The sequence below is a fragment of the Littorina saxatilis genome, linkage group LG4 (assembly GCF_037325665.1).
Source record: "Littorina saxatilis isolate snail1 linkage group LG4, US_GU_Lsax_2.0, whole genome shotgun sequence".
NCBI classification, from domain to species: Eukaryota; Metazoa; Mollusca; class Gastropoda; order Littorinimorpha; family Littorinidae; genus Littorina; species Littorina saxatilis.
The window spans coordinates 44,961,311-44,981,600 of NC_090248.1; the positions used below are offsets into that span (position 1 = coordinate 44,961,311).

The window sequence follows — 20,290 nt, forward strand, 5'->3', positions numbered from 1 at the left end:
TACCTTATAGGTTCCAGCGACTAAATATTTTTCCCCGGTGCAACCATAGACATGTACGTCATCATGATCTCCCCTTAATTTGACCGTTATTTTGGCTGTCTTAGTGAAATGGTAAGATATATCTCTATGTTTTTTACATGTAAGTGTTCGGAAAAAATACAGTTATAGCAGTTATGTACAAAAATAAGCAGCATATGCTCTTTTCGCCAAAGTAAAGTCCTTTTTTCTTCTGGTTTCTTATATGTGTCACAGCACACCGCAAGCTTTTAGGCGAATAGCAAGTGAGTGGTATATATATATCATCAATTTTATAGTAGGTAACGGTGTAAATTACTTGCCATGTTCATGTCCATTATACGTTTTCCATATTCCATATGTGTCATTTAATTGTGTGTTGCTTGATGCCATGTATGTATGTATGTGTGTGTGTGTGTACATGACTTTAAATAAGCATGGATGGATGTGTGCACTCGATTGTGTGTGTGAACCATGTATATATTTTCTGTTGTCAATGTTGTCAATTAGATATGTTATACTATGCGTTTGAATCATTAAGTATTTTAGACGTCATACTTTTTTTCGTATCTTCACGATGGCTTTTTACCCGTTTAAATTTTAATGCTTCCAACTTTCAAAGCGCTGCACGGCTGGGAAGAGATGCGCACTTTTATCACTGTTGTTCATGTAGACGTAATCATGGATTCATGCAAACGTCATACCTGCTGTATTTTATTTTGTTTGTTTGTATAGTCGCGTGCGGTCGCGCAGTCTTTTTGGTCAGTTCCGATTACCTCCCATTGATGCGAAAACCTATATAAGAAGATAGATAGATCTGTTTATCTGTTAATGGAACTCCAAAATATTCCATAGATTTGTTTACTTAATTTTTAAAAGATAAGTTCGAAACATTATCACCTGATAAGTCGCCGTATAACCTTATAGGTTCCAGCGACTAAATATTTTCCCCCGGTGCAACCATAGACATGTACGTCATCATGATCTCCCCTTAATTTGACCGTTATTTTGGCTGTCTTAGTGAAATGGTAAGATATATCTCTATGTTTTTTACATGTAAGTGTTCGGAAAAAATACAGTTATAGCAGTTATGTACAAAAATAAGCAGCATATGCTCTTTTCGCCAAAGTAAAGTCCTTTTTTCTTCTGGTTTCTTATATGTGTCACAGCACACTGCAAGCTTTTAGGCGAATAGCAAGTGAGTGGTATATATATATCATCAATTTTATAGTAGGTAACGGTGTAAATTACTTGCCATGTTCATGTCCATTATACGTTTTCCATATTCCATATGTGTCATTTAATTGTGTGTTGCTTGATGCCATGTATGTATGTGTGTGTGTGTGTACATGACTTTAAATAAGCATGGATGTGTGCACTCGATTGTGTGTGTGAACCATGTATATATTTTCTGTTGTCAGTTACATATGTTATACTATGCGTTTGAATCATTAAGTATTTTACACGTCATACTTTTTTTCGTATCTTCACGATGGCTTTTTACCCGTTTAAATTTTAATGCTTCCAACTTTCAAAGCGCTGCACGGCTGGGAAGAGATGCGCACTTTTATCACTGTTGTTCATGTAGACGTAATCATGGATTCATGCAAACGCCATACCTGCTGTATTTTATTTTGTTTGTTTGTATAGTCGCGTGCGGTCGCGCAGTCTTTTTGGTCAGTTCCGATTACCTCCCATTGATGCGAAAACCTATATGACTGTTTTTTGTTATTTTTCTCTCTGTTAATTCACCAGTGGCTATGTAACATGTGTTACAGAATTGCACCGGTGTAAGGGTTAACATTTTATTTTTCACCAAGAGAATATAATTCATTATATGCGGGATAATGTGCGGGGGGGGGGGGAGGGGTGCAAACAACATTTTCACAAGCACATAACCAACAAAATGACATCGCATGCGCAGCACACAAAGTGCGTAGCACGGGTACCACTAGTTGAATTGGGATATGCCAGGACACGTTTGAAGCGATATCACGGGTTTCGTGTGTTGCACGAGAAAACCATAGTTTGACATGAGTTGTGTTTATGAGAAATGTAGCTGGTCTGGGTTTAATAACGTCACAACGTTGTATATGTTCGACCGAGCAAGGTGTGTATAGCGGTTGTCAGGTTTGTTGGGGACAAACTCTCTTTCAAGAGACGGGTCTCTTAAGGAAAATGATTTACTATGTTGTATATTATTGAAGCTTGAATACATAGCTGGAATGTAATGTAAGTGTATACAAAGTGCACTAAATAGACCTTTTTTACTTAAATTTTGGCGCATGCGCTGTGAAGTTTATTGTCAGATCTACCGGAACTAGGGGGCAAAAGGAAAAATCGACAACGAAGCTTGGTCACAGCAAAGTCAAGTGCGGAGACGACGAGGCAAACTGTTGTGTTTGCAACTGCAAGTGCAACAGTGGAATGAAGAAAGAGAAATACGGTGGACAGAATTTGTCATTGTATGGCTTTCCGATGGGTGCAAGTGCGAAGGCGTAACAGCGAAGGACGCGATGGGTGCAAGCAATCCGACGACAGGGGTTTGTCGTGCCATTGAAAAGTCTGCTCGAGTCACTTCGTGTCTGGCAATGGCACGGCTATCAGCGATGCCAACTACGTTGACTTCGTACCCACCCTTAATCTTGGATTTCCCCCTCCCCACTCTCTACCTCTCTCTCTCTCTCTCGCATGATACCGTATATACATACACGGATGTTTTTCTGTGTGTGAGTTTGTGTGTACGATACCGTGTGTACGTATGCGTTTGTGTGTGCGTGTGTTTGTGTGCGGTGTGTGTGTGTAATGAAGAGAGAGAGAGAGAGAGAGAGAGCGAGCGGTAATTGAATTTGGCTTTTACCGAATGAAAACTATTGTCAAAAACAGTGCATTAAGAACTAAAACCAACCAACCATAAAATAAAAAGCACCCTCCATCCCTTTTAACTGTCTCTCTCTTCTGCTTTCTCGCGCTTTTTCTGTCTGTCAATCCCCCCCCCCCCCTCTCTCTTCTCTCTCCCCCTCTCATTTCATAAAAGAATTTGGGAGAGAAGAAAAGGTTTCAATATCCTCGGTTATACCTTGTGTCAATATTTCCATTTACAAATATATGCAATAACACTGTCTTACAATTAGTCAAAAACAAAGCCCTTTTTTTCTAAAAAGATCAAAATCCGAAAGAAACAACTGAAAATCATGCAGAGACTTTCTTCCGAAAATTACAAATCTCTGGCAAATTGAAAGGAACAACAAAATATTCCTTCAGAGAGAGCGAGAGAGAGAGAGAGAGAAGAGAGAGAGAGAGAGAGAGAGAGAGAGAGAGAGAGAGAGAGAGAGAGAGAGAGAGAGAGAGCTCAGAACTCAGAATGGTTTATTATTAAGGCCACAGAGAGAGAGAGAGAGAGAGAGAGAGAGAGAGAGAGAGAGAGAGAGAGGCAGAGAGAGAGACAGAGTGAGTGAGCGAGCGAGTGAGCAAGAGAGAGAGATAGAGAGAGTCACACACACACACACACACACACACACACACACACATACACACACAGGCACACACACAGACACACACACACACACATACACACACTGGCACATACACACACACACACTGAAACAGACAGACACACACACGCACACACATACATACACAGACATACATATACACACACAAACCACGAGTGAGAGCGAGAGACTGAAAAAAATGAGAAAGAGAGAGTCGTCAGTAAGTAGTGGTATTGACACGTAGCGATAATGACACGTCGCGCTAAAAGATGTAGTGCTGTCGACACGTAGTGATAATGAACGAATGATAGCGACTCATCGACAAATTATTTGTAGCACTAATCAACGTAGCGATAGCGGCACATAGCACAAATGACACGTAGGACAAATGACACTCAGCACAAATGACACGTAGCGCTAGCGATACGCACCCTCGCTCATGCAGGGGAAGTTCGCCAAGTCTTTCGTCCATATACCACCAATAGCCGTTTTAAACCATACCTTCGTGCATGTCCTTGACTTTTTGTTCATGATTTTGAACAAGATAATCCGTTTTCTTGCAGAATTTCTCAAAGTAATCCTCTGGCAAAGTAATCTTCGAGCATCGAAAGTGAAAGAGGTATTTCAGGCCAGGCACCTATTGCCCCCTAGTTCCGGTTATCAGAGAGAGGCTGCCGTGCCCTAAAATCTGATTGGTCGAAACGCTGGGGGCAAAGGTTATACGAAAAAGGTCTATTGTAGTGTGAAGTTTGAGAGAATTCTTGTTGTGATTGTGTTATGGTTTTTGTTGGTAAATTCTTGAACATAATTGCTGTTACGCATTTATGTTATGTTTAAGACAGTGATACTATGTATGGTAGTGTCAGTGGTGGATTAAGTGATTCATGGATGAAGTATAGTTTGGATATTGACTGTGGACAGAATGTGAATGTAGAATGAACGAGAGAGATGTTACATGACTTTAGTTTAGGAAGAGGAGATGGTTTAAGAGAATGTTGTATTAAGACTTGGGTTAATTCTTTAGGAGTTTCCATGACGAGAATTCATGAGCGTGAGCGAGGGACGGACCTCACACGGAAGAGGCGTGACGATGGTGGAGAGAGAGACCACATCGGCGCAGATGGCTGGACGGAGGAGTCTCCATCATCACCGGTCGTAGAGACGACGGTTATTGTCGTTAATGGCGAAAGTGTTTCTCGGGGAGAAACGTGAAAGGTGAAAGTGTTTCTCGGGGAGAAACGTGAAGGGTGCATGTTGGCATCTAAAAGGAGAGTTTCTGGGAATTCATCGTCTACGTGGTTTCAGCGGCACAAGGAGGTGTAAATGACGACATATAGTGAGCCGTGTTACGAACTCGTGAGTGTCTGTCAACACTTTACCTTGTGCAGTAATTAATTATTGAAATAATTTCTTTATATCATTAATCCCGTGAGTGTGGAGTGAGTGTAGAGAGATTGTAAGAACGGTGTGGATGAGAAGTTGTTTGGTATTGATGTTGTTTTCTTTAGGTGAAGAATTGTGTTATATTTTGTGTGAGGAAATAATAAGTCTGCATCCTCCCAAAATTCTGTGTTGGAGTGTTTTAGTGTGAAGATTGAAGTCAGTGTAATAAGATAGGGCAGAACACGTATACCGCAAAGTAACACCTTATTCACACTACAATCCACCTCACGACATAGACAATCAGCGGAAAAGAGAGGACGGAAAACAAATGAAAGGATAGAAAGGGATGAAAAAAGATGAATTTTAAAGAAAGCAAGAACGGCAGAAATGTTGTTTGTTGGTTTTTCCTGTCCCATCAACCTTGGCTATTCGGGACCGATTCAGTTTTGTTTCCTTTCGGACGGGCGCAATGGCTTGGTGGTAAGACGCCGGCCTCCAAAGCGGAAGGCCGTGGGTTCGAATCCCGGCCGCGCCTGGTGGGTCAGGTTAAGGTGGAGATTGTTCCGATCTCCCAGGTCACCTTATGTGCAGACCTGCTAGTGCCTTAACCCCCTTCGTGTGTACACGCAAGCACAAGACTAAGTGCGCACGAAAAAGATCCTGTAATCCATGTGAGAGTTCGGTGGGTTATAGAAACACGAAAATACCCAGCATGCTTCCTCCGAAAGCAGCGTATGGCTGCCTAAATGGCGGGGTAAAAACTGTCATACACGTACAAATCCACTCGTGCAAAAACACGAGTGTACGTGGGAGTTTCAGCCCACGAACGCAGAAGCAGAAGTTTCCTTTCTCAGTGTTTGAAACTACTTACATTCAGTTGTATCAAAGTAAAGTAGGTTCTGAAAAGCTCATATCTTTTCACACCTGTTACTTCAAATCTTGTTAAAAAGCTTGATTTCCTTTTAACCCTTACATGCCCATTCATTTTACTTCCACGGACTTGTGTGCCACCACCAGCCCCACTTAAACCCTTACATGCCCATTTATTTGACTTTAAAGTATCACACCATATCATCAGCGCATTCATAGCAATACCTGTACCAATAGACGCCAACTGGTCTAAGAAGACGTTAAACCCTAATAGTCCGTCAGTCAGTCTCTTCCACGGACTTTCATGCCACTACCAGCCCCACTCAAGTACTTTCCTTTTCCGTTAAAAGCACAAAAAGGCCATTCCTTCATTTGGCAAGTAGATCAAGAGATGTACCTCAGGGCTGAAAATACATACGTCAATTCGATGTTCGGGCTGTAATGGTAATTGACCCTATACCACAGTTCCATGAACAAGTTAGTGTCTGCTTCTGCCAGAAGGAATCCTTTTAATGGTAAATTGTGATTGACGAAAGGACACTATTGATTCGCACAGAACCCGGAAAATGGTAGGGTGGGAGAACCCGGAAAATGGTAGGGTGGGAGAACCCGGAAAATGGTATAGGGTGGGAGAACCCGGAAAATGGTAGGGTGGAAGAACCCGAAAAATGGTAGGGTGGGAGAACCCGAAAAATGGTAGGGTGAGATTGAATGCTCAAGTGGGCTCAGGTAGCAACTTTCTGCGAGAAATATTAGGATACACAAAAAATGTGTTTGTTTTCGATCAAAACGCTGAAAACAAAGGTGTAAACTTACTTGGATGCTTCATCTAGGCTTACTATTTATTTTCCCTGTATTATTTACGCAAAATAGCCACTGAATTTTGTTCCTAGTTTTTGGACGGCACCTGACGTCAAATTGACTGAGAGACGAAGAGGCAGGCACACACAAAAACAGGCAGACAGGCAGACAGGCAGACAGACACAAAGCTACACAAGCGGATAGACGACGGACGGATAAACAGGCAGACAGAAAATAAGAGAAACACGCGGACAGACAATCGGGCGGGCAGGCTATCAAAACCAAACGGAGAAACAACGGACAACATTTAACGAAGCAAAAGAGCTAAAGAGGAGTGAACGAGGTTGGAAGAGGTACAAAGAGGAGTGAACGAGATTGGAAGAGGTACAAAGAGGAGTGAACGAGATTGGAAGAGGTACAAAGAGGAGTGAACGAGATTGGAAGAGGTACAAAGAGGAGTGAACGATATTGGAAGAGGTACAAAGAGGAGTGAACGAGATTGGAAGAGGTACAAAGAGGAGTGAACGAGATTGGAAGAGGTACAAAGAGGAGTGAACGAGACTGGAAGAGGTACAAAGAGGAACTCACTCCGAAATTAAGGACCTCAAACAAGACCAGAGTAGGGCTTGGCTGACCAACGTTTAAATTCTTCCCGAAATGGAAAAAACACACACACACACACACGCACAAAGCACACACGCACGCACGCACAAAGCACACAAGCACGCACGCAAGCACACACACACGCACGCACACACACACGCACGCACACACACACACACACACACACACACACACACACACACACACACACACACACACACGTCATTTCGATGTCATTATACCGTGACGTCATCACCCCCCTTGTACAGTTCTCTTCATCCTTTTCTCATCTTGCTGACACTTTAAATCCTCTAATAACCCCATAACTCCCTATCATTTGATCCCTGTCTAGACCTAGTATCAACATTTCTCTTGAATAATGATCACGGAAACTGACAATTTAATATTTTTGTCTCGAAAAACAAACGTTATATTTATTCTATTGGAATATAGATAGAAATAAATGTCAAGGCTATACAAACAATGAGTTAAAAATAAACTGTTTAAACCACTTTTGTGTGTCTGTTGTCGTTCTTTTTTTTTTAAGTGAAAGAAGAATCAGACGCACTAAACGGTGCTGACATCCTAACCCTAACCCTAAAGTTAAAAAGAAACACACATACACACAAACAGAATCAACAACAAGCAAAAAGTATTTTAAGAACGTTTTGTTAAACGTTAGGTGTGGTATTGTCTTTCCTCTTTTCTTACATTACGTTCTTCTTTCTTTCTGTCAACTCTAATTTTATTTGATGACTTTCTTTCTTTCTTTCTTTATTTGGTGTTTAACGTCGTTTTCAACCATTCAAGGTTATATCGCGACGGATATTTGATGACGAACTCGATGATCTTGGGTCGAAACCGGGACATTTTCTTATGTTTGATTATCCATGTTTCTGGTTTGTACAAGTTTTGTGTCATCTTGTTCTGTAGTTCTCCTCACCTTCAGTTTCTTGTTCTTATTCGGGGTATTTTAAGAATTTGTTTCTTCAACTATGCCTTGTGGGTGGCGTATGTCATGCCAAATGTCATGCAAACCGGTGGACAACACCGCAGTTATATAAATAAGAAATGAAAACTGACACTTTTGTTTTTAAATACTTATGTTTAAACTGATATTTATTGAGTTGTAGTGGATTTTGAAGTTGGAAAAAGAGTGTTTTTAAACTTGGCCAGGGTTTGGTTGTCTAATAACGGTGTTAGGAAACGCTGTCGTTGCTGAACTTTGGTTCAGTTTTGTGTGTTGCATGTAGTTGACTTATTTGTACTTTGTGGGAAAGTACCGATATTATATTTTGTAAACACAATATTTATGTTTGGACGAGAATGCAGGTGAACTTTCTAGTCCTGTCAAAACAAGTTGTTTACCACGTTGTTTTGAGTCGTGGGTTCGTGGCGTTCGCTCGGATTAAGTGCGTCGGCACAGAGAATGTCACTCTTCTAGTCCAAGGACAGTTCATCTAATTTTAGTTGTATCATGTTCGGTCTGGAATATTCTCGAGATTGAGTATTTACTATATAGGCCAGCGCGATTTGTATGTTAAAAGGCTTCTACTTTGAGTTCTGCTAGGATGTGCAGTTGTATGTATGGAATGCTAAATAAATCCTCGAACTCAATTTGACGAGTTTTTGTCTGCTGCTGTGAAGACGGGCCACGTAGATTGTAGAATAAAAGAACACAACTATACGACATTTGAGAACTTCGTCAATCTCAAGTGTCGTGTAACAATTAATCATCGTTTGAGAGTCTAGTGTAGACCTCAAGTGCTGCCCCAGTCAAATGTGCGCTGAGTTAAATCGCCCAGTCGTCGCGCTGCCATCTGGCACTCTCAGCGAACCTCTCGAATCTTGCAAGGTAGCAGTCGATCTGGTCCTTCCCGTCAGCGAATTCTGGAAGTTTCGGTGCCCTGTGCAGCATTTGCTGCTGGTTATCTCTTTGGCGTGGTGCCTCGTGCTCATTTTGAATACGCACCATTTCTGTCTGTAGCTCTAAGCGCTTCGTCTCCATTTCTATCTGGAGCTCTAAGCGTTTCAGCTTCATTTGCCTTTCTTCACGCTGTGCTTCTCTTTATTCACGCTCACGCTGCGCTTGTCTTTCTTCACGCTGTGCTATCAGTCGTTCCTGGGACTTGACGAACTCCGTCAGCTGCTTGCCTTTCAGTCCCAATTCAACTCCTTTTGCCCAGAACTCAGCCATTCTGGTCTTTTCCGGTGCGTTTGTCTGTATTCTTTCACAGCCCCCGAACGTAGACGAGTGTGCTCTTCTAAAATAACACAGTCTCTACTACACCTCCGATGCTTCTCTCGTCGCTGGTCACCCTCGTAGACGCAGGCTGCCACCCTCCTCATCTAACGTGACGGCGCACTCCACTCACGATGCGTACACGACGTACCTCAGTCGTAGTTCGTAGTATTAATGCTTTAGCTCCGCGATGAAGTCCTCGTCCAAACGGCAGCTAACCTCTGTAATCCCGATACACTCCGGCGTCGCTCACGACCGAGCTGCGGCGATTACCAAACTCTTCACACAGTCACACCGAATCCACGGTCCTGTAGTCCCAATACTGATCCCTCAGGATACACCCGATTGATGGCTACCTCCTGTGACTGTCTTGACACTGGTCTTTGTTGCTGGAAAACCCTTGGCGTTAAACGTAGATCCCGGCTTTGGCCCCCAATTGTTACACGACACTTGAGATTGACGAAGTTCTCAAATGTCGTATAGTTGTGTTCTTTTATTCTACGTGGCCCGTCTTCACAGCAGCAGACAAAAACTCGCCAAAGTGAGTTCGAGGATTTATATAGCATTCCATACATACAACTGCACATCCTAGCAGAACTCAAAGTAGAAGCCTTTTAACATACAAATCGCGCTGGCCTATATAGTAAATACTCAATCTCGAGAATATTCCAGACCAAACATGATACAACTAAAATTAGATGAACTGTCCATGGACTAGAAGAGTGACATTCTCTGTGACGTACATCAAAAGTGCCGACGCACTTAATCCGAGCGAACGCCACGAACCCACGACTCAAAACAACGTGGTAAACAACTTGTTTTGACAGGACTAGAAAGTTCACCTGCATTCTCGTCCAAACATAAATATTGTGTTTACAAAATATAATATCGGTACTTTCCCACAAAGTACAAATAAGTCAACTACATGCAACACACAAAACTGAACCAAAGTTCAGCAACGGCAGCGTTTCCTAACAAACGGACAAAAAGTAACCCTATAGTGACAATCCAGACACCAACTGAACTCGTATTTGAACGCTCAATGTACAATAAAGAAAAGGGAACTTCTATCCAAAACTTGGAGAAAAAAATATTTCGCCACTATGTATTTAATGTTCATTTTTTGTTTAGTTACACTTCTTACTACCATACAAATTACTTTCGAAGCAAACGAGACTGAAGGGAGACGACTCTGTAAAGAAGCGGCGCAAATTGCGATTGCTCCCCTTGAGACGTTTTCCGTACTGGAAAATATCCCTAGATGTTCTCTATTTGTCTCCACTGCTAACCATAGTTCCATTATTCAAAAGAAACTACTGCTCATATCGCGTAAACATCTGCTTAAGTCTAGATTTTAAGTCTTCGCCACTGGAATTGAGAAAACAAAATCGTTGCGATATCTTTGAAAAAAAAATGTTTACCTTTGAATCTTATGCACTCTGTGTATGAAGCTGACCCTTTTGCAAAAAAAACAACTACAAGTGTGTTAACGTTTCTGGTCTTTTAATGGAAGAAACAGGAAAGGGATTAATTTTATTTATTATTTTTCTAATGTTTTTTGTTTTTTTGTTTTTGTTTTTATAAATTGCAGAATTAAGGTGGCGAGGTGTACATCTTTCCGCAGGTTTAATGCTACAACTTAAAAGAAAAGGACTCCGAAGCGTGATGTTCCATTAGCTAGGTCTATGGATTAGTTCTGACCTTTGCCTTTTTCTCAGCTCAGTACGGGTGGAGAAAAGTGGTGTAATCCAAAATACACCTTTTTGTTCAACATGTCTTGCAGGGTTTTTCGGCTACTTTTTTGTCATTTCTTGCCATGATTTAATTCTTTGCCGTCTATATTTGACCATACTACACGGTTTTACACCGTTTATCCACGTTTACCCAGAACGTATCCAATGCATGTCCTCGATTTGGCTGCCATATCAACCAAGTTTTCTCTACACAAAAACATTTTTAAATTAGATGACTCAAATGAAATGTTCAGAACTACTGTGTAAGAAGTTTTCATTATCTGACCAATATTTAACCCTAACTTTTAAGGTGTAAAGTTTGATATTGTGTTGTCAAAAATACCCTTGAAAGAGCATTCGCCTTCAGCCACCATGTTTGGCCCAGTATTGTGCACCTCCGACTCCGCACTTCAAACTGATCCTTTCTACTTTCAGAGCACGTTTTACTTACTGTTGGTGTATATATATTCAAAGCACTTGCATCCGTTTGTTTCTTAGATTTTGAACAAATGGAGTTTTAATGTCACACAGCAAAGATACTAAACAAAAAATAATGTATAATCATACTCACTCCATAAATTGCCGAAAGACGTTCTCCGTGACGTCAGGGATGACGACAGGGCCGAGTTCCGCCAAGGGCCCGCAGAACATGCGGAAGAACACGTCACTTCGGGACACCAAGACGAACCGGTGAGCCCCAACCAGCGCTCGGGACTCTCCGACAACGAAGGTGACGTCACACTGCAGCTGCCGATTGAACATAGTGCGGTTGCACTCCACGACCGAAGGGGTCGCTTTCTGCCACTGAGTGTCAGGGTTGGGGCTGGATTGACGCGGTCTGCTCTGCAGTGTGGACGTTGAGTCGTTGAGTTTTGAGCGACCTCTGGTGGTACTGCTGCTGATGCTACTGTCGAGACTTGTGAAGCTGCTGGCTAAAGAGCGAGAGCGGAGGGTGTCTGTGTCATTCTCTGACGTGTCTTCAATGCCTTTGCGGCTGTGCGAGCGCCGGCGTGACGACTTTCGCCGGAAGCTCTCGCGTAGTCTGGATAGCATGGCGTCGTTTCTGGTTCTGGTAACACATAAAAACAAAATATTAAACAACTACTCAACAATGATAGCGCAGTTTTGGGCAGCATGGTGTCGCTAATGGTTTAAGGAAAAGAAAACATCAAATTAAAACGGATTTTCCTGACAGTCAAGACAACATGGTGACGACGGTGTATACAAAGACGAAAAGAACTAGTTGAAATCACTACTCAACAGTTAGGATAATACGGTGACACCAATGTCGAATGAAGAATGGCGCAGTTTATACAACATAGCCCTCAATGCCTGGTACTAGATGAAGAAACCACACAGAAAGAACATCCACTGTTGTTAATGAGCACACCTGAACTATGTTCAATACAAAAAAATAGCCATTGCAAGACATGGACGAAGAAAATCCACAAAACTACATTACTAGTGTATTGCATGGGCACGCGACATTCGCACAAGCCACAACGACACAGAAGACCAGTCAGGAACATCTATACGCAGAATGTCACCTCGATCAAATACTGTGTCCGTTAGTCCGGAAATAAGCGGTTCTCTAAAATTAATGTCCACCAACAGTACCAAGTAAACAATTAACAGACTTCAGTCATCAGCAAGATACCATTCAGAAGATTAAAAATGTAGGTTATATTTGTTGATAGAAATTAGATATCTAAACAACAAATTGCCACTGTGGTTGGGATGAACAAAGTTGAAAACCAAACGAATTCTGTACTCACTAAATACAAGGACAACACACACGAACATATGGTCAATGTTTTGCCCATGGAGGCTTCTTCAGAACTAACAAACAAACAAATACAAAGGGTAAAAAAATGCAAAAGCAGCACGGACCCCAAAAAGGGATGAAAAGAAGATGGAGGTAAAGAAAAAAGGGAAGGAACTCTTGTCAAAGAAAGCAAATACAGGGGAGAGAAGTGGTTAGAGGTTGTGAGGGACATTTAAGATTTAATGCCGTCAGTGGCGGTAGTGGCTAAAGAGGGGCATATGTTTTGTTAAAACGCTAAGGCCAAATAAAAATATACGTTGGTTTAGGGTAACCCGATCGACCCTATTTTTCCCGCTGAGCCTAACACTTTTTTTTCCATTTCTTAAAAAAAATAAAACTTTTGGCACATTTTGCGAACCATACCGAGACTAAGGGAAGTAACCTCCTTACAAATCGACTAAACCAAAAATAAAAAAAATAAAAAATAAAAAGCCAACCTATCGACTCTATCTTTTTTGGTCACGTTACCCTCAACCAACATATATTTTTGTTTGGCCTAACCTGTATTGTTTGCCCTGTTTTTACTTTCAGGTAATTCATTAACCACCTGAAACGTATTTTACTTTGCGCCAATAGAGAACTCGCATAGGGAAGTCCAATCCATTTCAGCAAAAGCCCTCACGTAAGCAAAATGTCAGGCAACAGCGGTTGTTGATGTTTTCGATTGTGTTTGCGAATTCGTTCACGCTCAAGTACCTCTGATTACAAAGTTTCCTGACAGCCATTATGTGCGGAAAATCCCATTCTGAGAGAGCATTTTTGCTCTCATGTGTTGATGAATTTTAAGGACAAAAAATGTCAATTTCTGATAGGCCATACTGTTGAGTAATTCAAACTATTTAAGCAAGCTCTCTCTCTCTCTCTCTCTCTCTCTCTCTCTCTCTCTCTCTCTCTCTCTCTCTCTCTCTCTCTCTCTCTCTCTCTCTCTCTCTCTCTCTCTCTCTCTCTCTCTCTCTCTCTCTCTCTCTCTCTCTCTCTCTCTCTCTCTCTCTCTCTCTCTCTCTCTCTCTCTCTCTCTCTCTCTCTCTCTCTCTCTCTCTCCCCCCTCTCTCTCTCTCTTTCTCTCCCTCTCTCTCAATCTCTTTCCCCCTCTCTCTCTCTCTCTCTCTCTCTCTCTCTCTCTCTCTCTCTCTCTCTTTTTCTTTAATCTACCTTTTGTCATTCCGCAACTAAGCACAGATATCCAAATAGTAACGTATCTACAAACGAACCGAGGTACCCCTTTTAGATTATGTTCGCTAAAAAACGAGAGACGCGCCAAATCGCATTAGATCCGACCCCCTTATCCTGATCCCTTCCGTAGAATATGGGATTCATATACCTGAAATACAAGCCTTTGGACGATCACAAAAAGCGTATAAAAACTCTTCGTGGGTTCATCCAAAATGTGACACCATATTTCACAATGACAAAAAAACATATTGACAAAAACGTCATAAATATCTGAAACCAATACATTTCCTTATCCAGGGCAAAAAAATTCCATCTCACACGGCATCAAGTCTCAGGAAACATGAATACACGCATGCAGGAAAAAAATAAAATATGGGTAGCGCCGTATGTATGGCAGCTCGCTTTCCCCGGGGAGAAAGCAGCCCGAATTTCCATGAGGGTAACCTCACTGGACTGTAAATCTTATCCAATCCAATCCAATCCAATCCAATCCAACGTTATCGATCTCGGTGGGAGGGGGGGGGGGTTCAATAATAAGCAAAAGATTCTAGTGAAATCGGATCGGGATTAAAATCTTCTTACCGATGCACTGCAACCTCAGATATATCACACACAGGTTGAATGGTTAGTATTGTGTATTGTCTCTTCAGCTGATATTGCTATTCGAGACCGATGTAACTTTGTTTCTTTTCTCAGTTCACATGGTAATTAAAGCTCCATGCTTGAAACAATATAAAACTAGGTCTATCACTGTAAAGCCTGTCCTTAACTGGGCGAAGTTGAACGCGCAAAATGTACTTCGCGAACCTGGCCGCACGAAGGTTTAGCACTGAGTTTTCGGTCAAAAGACTTGGCTAAAGTCTTCGCAAAGTCGCGCGACTTCAGGCTCAATTCGGGACCGCCTTAAAAAGAAAGTTCTAAAACGTCCTAACTTTCACATGTGTTTCTTCAAATCTTGTTAACAATCTTGATCTCCTTTGAAAAGTTAAAACAATCTTGTCCGGGTGAACATCGCGGAATAAAGCCTTCAGTTGACACACACATGATGTCACTCTGACACTCTCTTAATATTTTCGCACATAACACAAGATATAATCCTCCGCACACAGCAAAAACCCTGTTCCCAGAAACACAAAACGTATGCCCTGTAAAGTTAGACGTACCTATAGTGTGTGTACCTCGGCTGTTCGGTGTACAGCCTGCTATGCTGGAAAGCGTACGGTACAGGTCTGTTTGACCCCCGAATCACCTTGAGAAGAAAAGCAGACGACACTTCACTCGATCACACTCAGTGATTGGCACATGCCTCTAGTCTCACTTACGACCGTTAAAGAGACAAGGCTTTGTTAGGCTGGTTAAAGGGAGATTTCTTTTTTAAAAAAATTATTGTTATAGTGTAAGGTGTAATTATGTAAAGTTTAATATTGGTTGGAAATTGTACAGAGATTTTGATGTTGAGAAAATTGATTAAGATAAAGGTTGTTATTAATGTTATTGTATTTTTACACCCCCGGTATAGGGGTGTGTATAGGATTCGGTCGATGTGTTTGTGTGTTTGTTTGTGTGTTTGTGTTCGCAAGTAGATCTCAAGAATGAACGGACCGATCGTCACCAAACTTGGTGAACAGGTTCTATACATTCCTGAGACGGTCCTTACAAAAATTGGGACCAGTCAAACACACGGTTAGGGAGTTATTGGTGGATTAAAATTATACAAGGACTTATAGAGGGACACCCCCGTTGGTCAAAGGGAAATAACCATTCTCACTGCCACCAACTGAGAAGGTTATTTCCCTTTGACGGGGGTGTTTTTCCTATCGGAGGAATTTCTTGTTCATATTGGATAAGTTTTTGAGTCCCACACCACTGATTATACGCTCTTATTAAACCAGAGATAGATTAATATAAAAGTAGATGTAACTATTGATTTTTTTGTTATCGACCTAGCCACCATGTTTTGTGTGTCAACCTTTATTTTCTACCCCTATGTTTTGGCCCCTAATCTTTAAATCAAATTTGCTGAGCTTTTGGGATAAAAGGAACAATCAAAGATGTTTGGTAGCTTTTTGTTGGCAGACCAGCTTTTTTGTTGGTCCGAGGGGACCATATATATAGTCTTTTGTTTCATCTTTATCGACTATGGCCGAAGGCCTAGATTGATACAGATGTAACAAAAGGCGATATGCTCCCCGAGGACCAAATGCTGCACTGGTGGCTACCAAACATCGTTTTTGTCCTCATTTTGGAAGACCAAAAGCATGCACAATAGTAGACGGGGATCCCTATTCTGAACGCGATTTACACCATGTGCGCGACAACCGGAGATCTGAAATATTCATAATTTCTCTAACAGTCTTTGTGCTTCTTTGGGACTGTCTCCGGACGGTGGTAACACACAGAAGAAAAAACAAACTAGAGTTGAACCATATCTTCTAAGTCGAGTTTAGTAAAGGTATTAAAGAGCTTCAAGGTAGAGATAGATTTCATCGCCTCACAAGATTGATGGGAGAGGAATGTCCAATAAGTTTCACCTTAAGAGGTCCGGCCTACGTATACATAGTCACTGTGAACAGATCGTATCTTGAGCCAAAGTCATATTTAGCCCTCAGGGGAAGGAAGACGATTAAGATAGTTCGCATGACCTCCCCTTGTCAATGGCTGCCCTTGACTTTGAGTCAATACCTTCAATAATATTGTAATAAAAGCCTTTTGTTCACATGAAGGACACTACAACCAAGAAACTGTCTGAACGATATGATTTGCAGTGAATGAGACCAATGATAATTGTAATGTGGGAAGGTCGGGTGGAAGGAAAAGGATATATAGCACAGGCAGAGGAGCATACAATTAAGACACCGAAGACAGAGGTTGCTTTAACTTATCTTTTATTGAAGGAAATGTAACTAAAAATAACCACTCAGGTAGCTTATCTAAATCAGAAATATTCCAAAACAGTTTAGCTAAATCTGGTAGCAACCAGAGACAATGCTATAAGTTATAATTTAGAAACAATGAACAGAACTCTAATATAGACCAGAACTAGAAATTATGAATTCTGGTATTTACCAGTACCAGAATCAGAAATAGTGTTATAAGGTAATTATTCTAGTAGCAACCAGAAAGCAGAAAAAAAGGTTGTTATTCTGGTAGCAACCAGAAACAATATGTGTATATAAATGACCCAGAAACAATATATGGATTTCTGGTGCAAACCAGAAACAATATGTGTATATAAATGACCCAGAAACAATATATGGATTTCTGGTGCAAACCAGAAAGCAGTGTAAAGAAGAAGGCAAGATTCTCCTCAGTGAGCACACTTAAAACGTAAACACAAGAGCACAGGTATCGGAATCTAAAACCACGAGTCGACCGCTTACAAATTTCGCGTCAAACTACACAGCTAGACCGGTTCACGACAAATTTGGGCAGAGCTTCGACACGTTTACGGCAACAACACAATAGGAGCACGACACAGCTCGCTCGATCACTAAACGCGTTTTCTGATCTAGCCTAATGTTCGCCCTTTTAAAGACAGTGGTCACTCCGACTCCCTGTGGCGATAAGCCAATAGGCAGGATACCCGGTCTAAGCCAACGGGGGTTGTTGTACTTAAAATTCCTGCCCAATGATAAGGATCGTTAAAGATGCAGAGTTACACACAGAATAAGGCTTATTACAAGCAGTTACAGAGCTGATACATAATACTCAAATACAAGCTAAACGGGGAAAGTTATGGGATCCTACCACCTAAATCTGGGATAAGATAGATTAGAAATTAATCCGGTTAAGAGTCTACTCTAGGATAGTGAACACACTTCTTCGACCGGTTTACAACAATAAAGTACAGTGCACAAAGACAACCAGGTATTATTTAGTCACTCATTAGGCCCTGATGGTTAGAGGTTACTCTGATGCTTCTCACCATTTTAAGTTAGGGACTTCAGGCTACCCGGTCTAAGCCAACTTAAAATTCCTGCCCAATGATAAGGATCGTTAAAGATGCAGAGTTACACACAGAATAAGGCTTATTACAAGCAGTTACAGAGCTGATACATAATACTCAAATACCAGCTAAACGGGGAAAGTTATGGGATCCTACCACCTAAATCTGGGATAAGATAGATTAGAAATTAATCCGGTTAAGAGTCTACTCTAGGATAGTGAACACACTTCTTCGACCGGTTTACAACAATAAAGTACAGTGCACAAAGACAACCAGGTATTATTTAGTCACTCATTAGGCCCTGATGGTTAGAGGTTACTCTGATGCTTCTCACCATTTTAAGTTAGGGACTTCAGGCTACCCGGTCTAAGCCAACTTAATATTCCTGCCCAATGATAGGGATCGTTAAAGATGCAGAGTTACACACAGAATAAGGCTTATTACAAGCAGTTACAAAGCTGATACATAATACTCAAATACAAGCTAAACGGGGAAAGTTATGGGATCCTACCACCTAAATCTGGGATAAGATAGGTTAGAAATGAATCCGGTTAAGAGTCTACTCTACGATAGTAAACACACTTCTTCGACCGGTTTACAACAATAAAGTACAGTGCACAAAGACAACCAGGTATTATTTAGTCACTCATTAGGCACTGATGGTTGGAGGTTACTCTGCTGCTTCTCACCATTTTAAGTTAGGGATTTCCTAGCACAAAGGGCAATATTTAAAGGTAAACCCAATGTAACTAGCACACACACACACAGAGGGAATAGCTATAGACAGGGGAGGCAACTGGGTCGGGCAGGAGATAACACACACAAAGAGACGGGGTACGCCACTTGGCTACAGTAACACAAAACAAACTGCAAAGAAAAATGAGCACTCAGAAAGATTTCATTCTTTCAGGTAAGTACTCTCCGAAGTTTAGATGAATATAAACACTTTTGAACAAGATTTCGAAACCGTGAAATAAATGTGCACTGGGTCAGAAACCGGCCGGATTTGTATGGGGTTGAGTGCGTACGTGAATGTGTCTGTCTGTTTGTTTGTCTCTCAGTTTATATCATGATCTAATAATTGTCTGTCTTTCTGTGTAATTTCTGCATACGAGTCTGTGTTTGTGTTATTTTTGATAGACTCTAAACTGCTGTTCCTTATACACAATGCTGAGGATTGCTCCGGGTGTACTTCGTGACACATGTTCATGCTCGTGACAGCATGGTGTTCGAAGTGATCGTTAAAACGTATTAGATTTCAAATGGTACTGTTTCTGAATGTGAAGCGGTGCAGTTTGTCTGTTGATTTTTTTACACGTAAGCTCTCAAGGTATTCCGATAGACCGTAATATGTCACCTGATTATTAGACAAGCCAGATTTCTAATACTGAGACTTAACTTACTCCTCTCTTCTTTGTTGTTTTATTTCTTTCTTCTCTTCTTTCCCTTACCTTTTTGTTCTCCTAGCTGTTGTTCTTTTCTTTCTTTCTTATTTAAATGGGGAGGGGAGGGGGTCATTCAGACAAACAAAGCTGTTCTTATGTTACCACAAAACGCATTCATACACTTCATGTAGTGATGGCGCTAATATTTTGTTCAAACTGGTACACAAACTTGTATGATGAAAACTATCCAGAAAAAAAGGTAGGCTGGTCATTGGAACCACTAAGAGTCCAACTCAGAGTACTGGTTTTGGTGTTTTACCAGCGAAAAAAACGGTAGGTCTAAAAATCAATCGGTAGGTTATACCGGCAGCCAATTATTTTCCGGTATTTTTTCATTCCAACCGGTAAAATACCGGTAATTACCGGTTAGCGCCAATACTGTAATCATGTAGGCCGAAATGAGGTGGGGAAACATTCTCCAAAACTCGTACGGGTACAGGAAATTCTCCCCGGCTTTTCACGCGGTATGACCGGCCTAATCCACTCTCGAAATCCCATTCAGATGACGTTGAGTGTTTCTCTGATAGCCGACAAAGGACGGTTCAAGATCCCGCTGAGAAGGCTGTCACAGATTGAAAGCGGTTTTCATCTCTGTAATGTCACAGAAGTGTCACCGTTGTAAGGGTGGTTCTCTGAGATACTTTGCACCATTGCTGATCGACTTATCGGTCAAGAGCCAGAAAACACAGCAGGGGGGGATCGAGGTAAGGGGGTCTGTAGCCAGTGCGCTGGTTTTGAAATCAACTGTGTGTGTGTGTGT

At 41.4% G+C, this 20,290-nt stretch overlaps 1 protein-coding gene across 1 annotated transcript in view; it reads right to left on the reverse strand.

Moving 5' to 3' along the window:
* Positions 1 to 12,210, reverse strand: part of LOC138964857 (BTB/POZ domain-containing protein 6-B-like) — a gene marked incomplete at its 5' end in the record, with an annotated part of 29,730 nt that extends 17,520 nt beyond the window's left edge. Inside the window, 1 exon segment of the mRNA XM_070336917.1 lies at positions 11,713 to 12,210. Within this exon segment, the coding sequence (XP_070193018.1) occupies positions 11,713 to 12,194 (482 nt within the window).
* Positions 12,211 to 20,290: the final 8,080 nt, after the last annotated feature.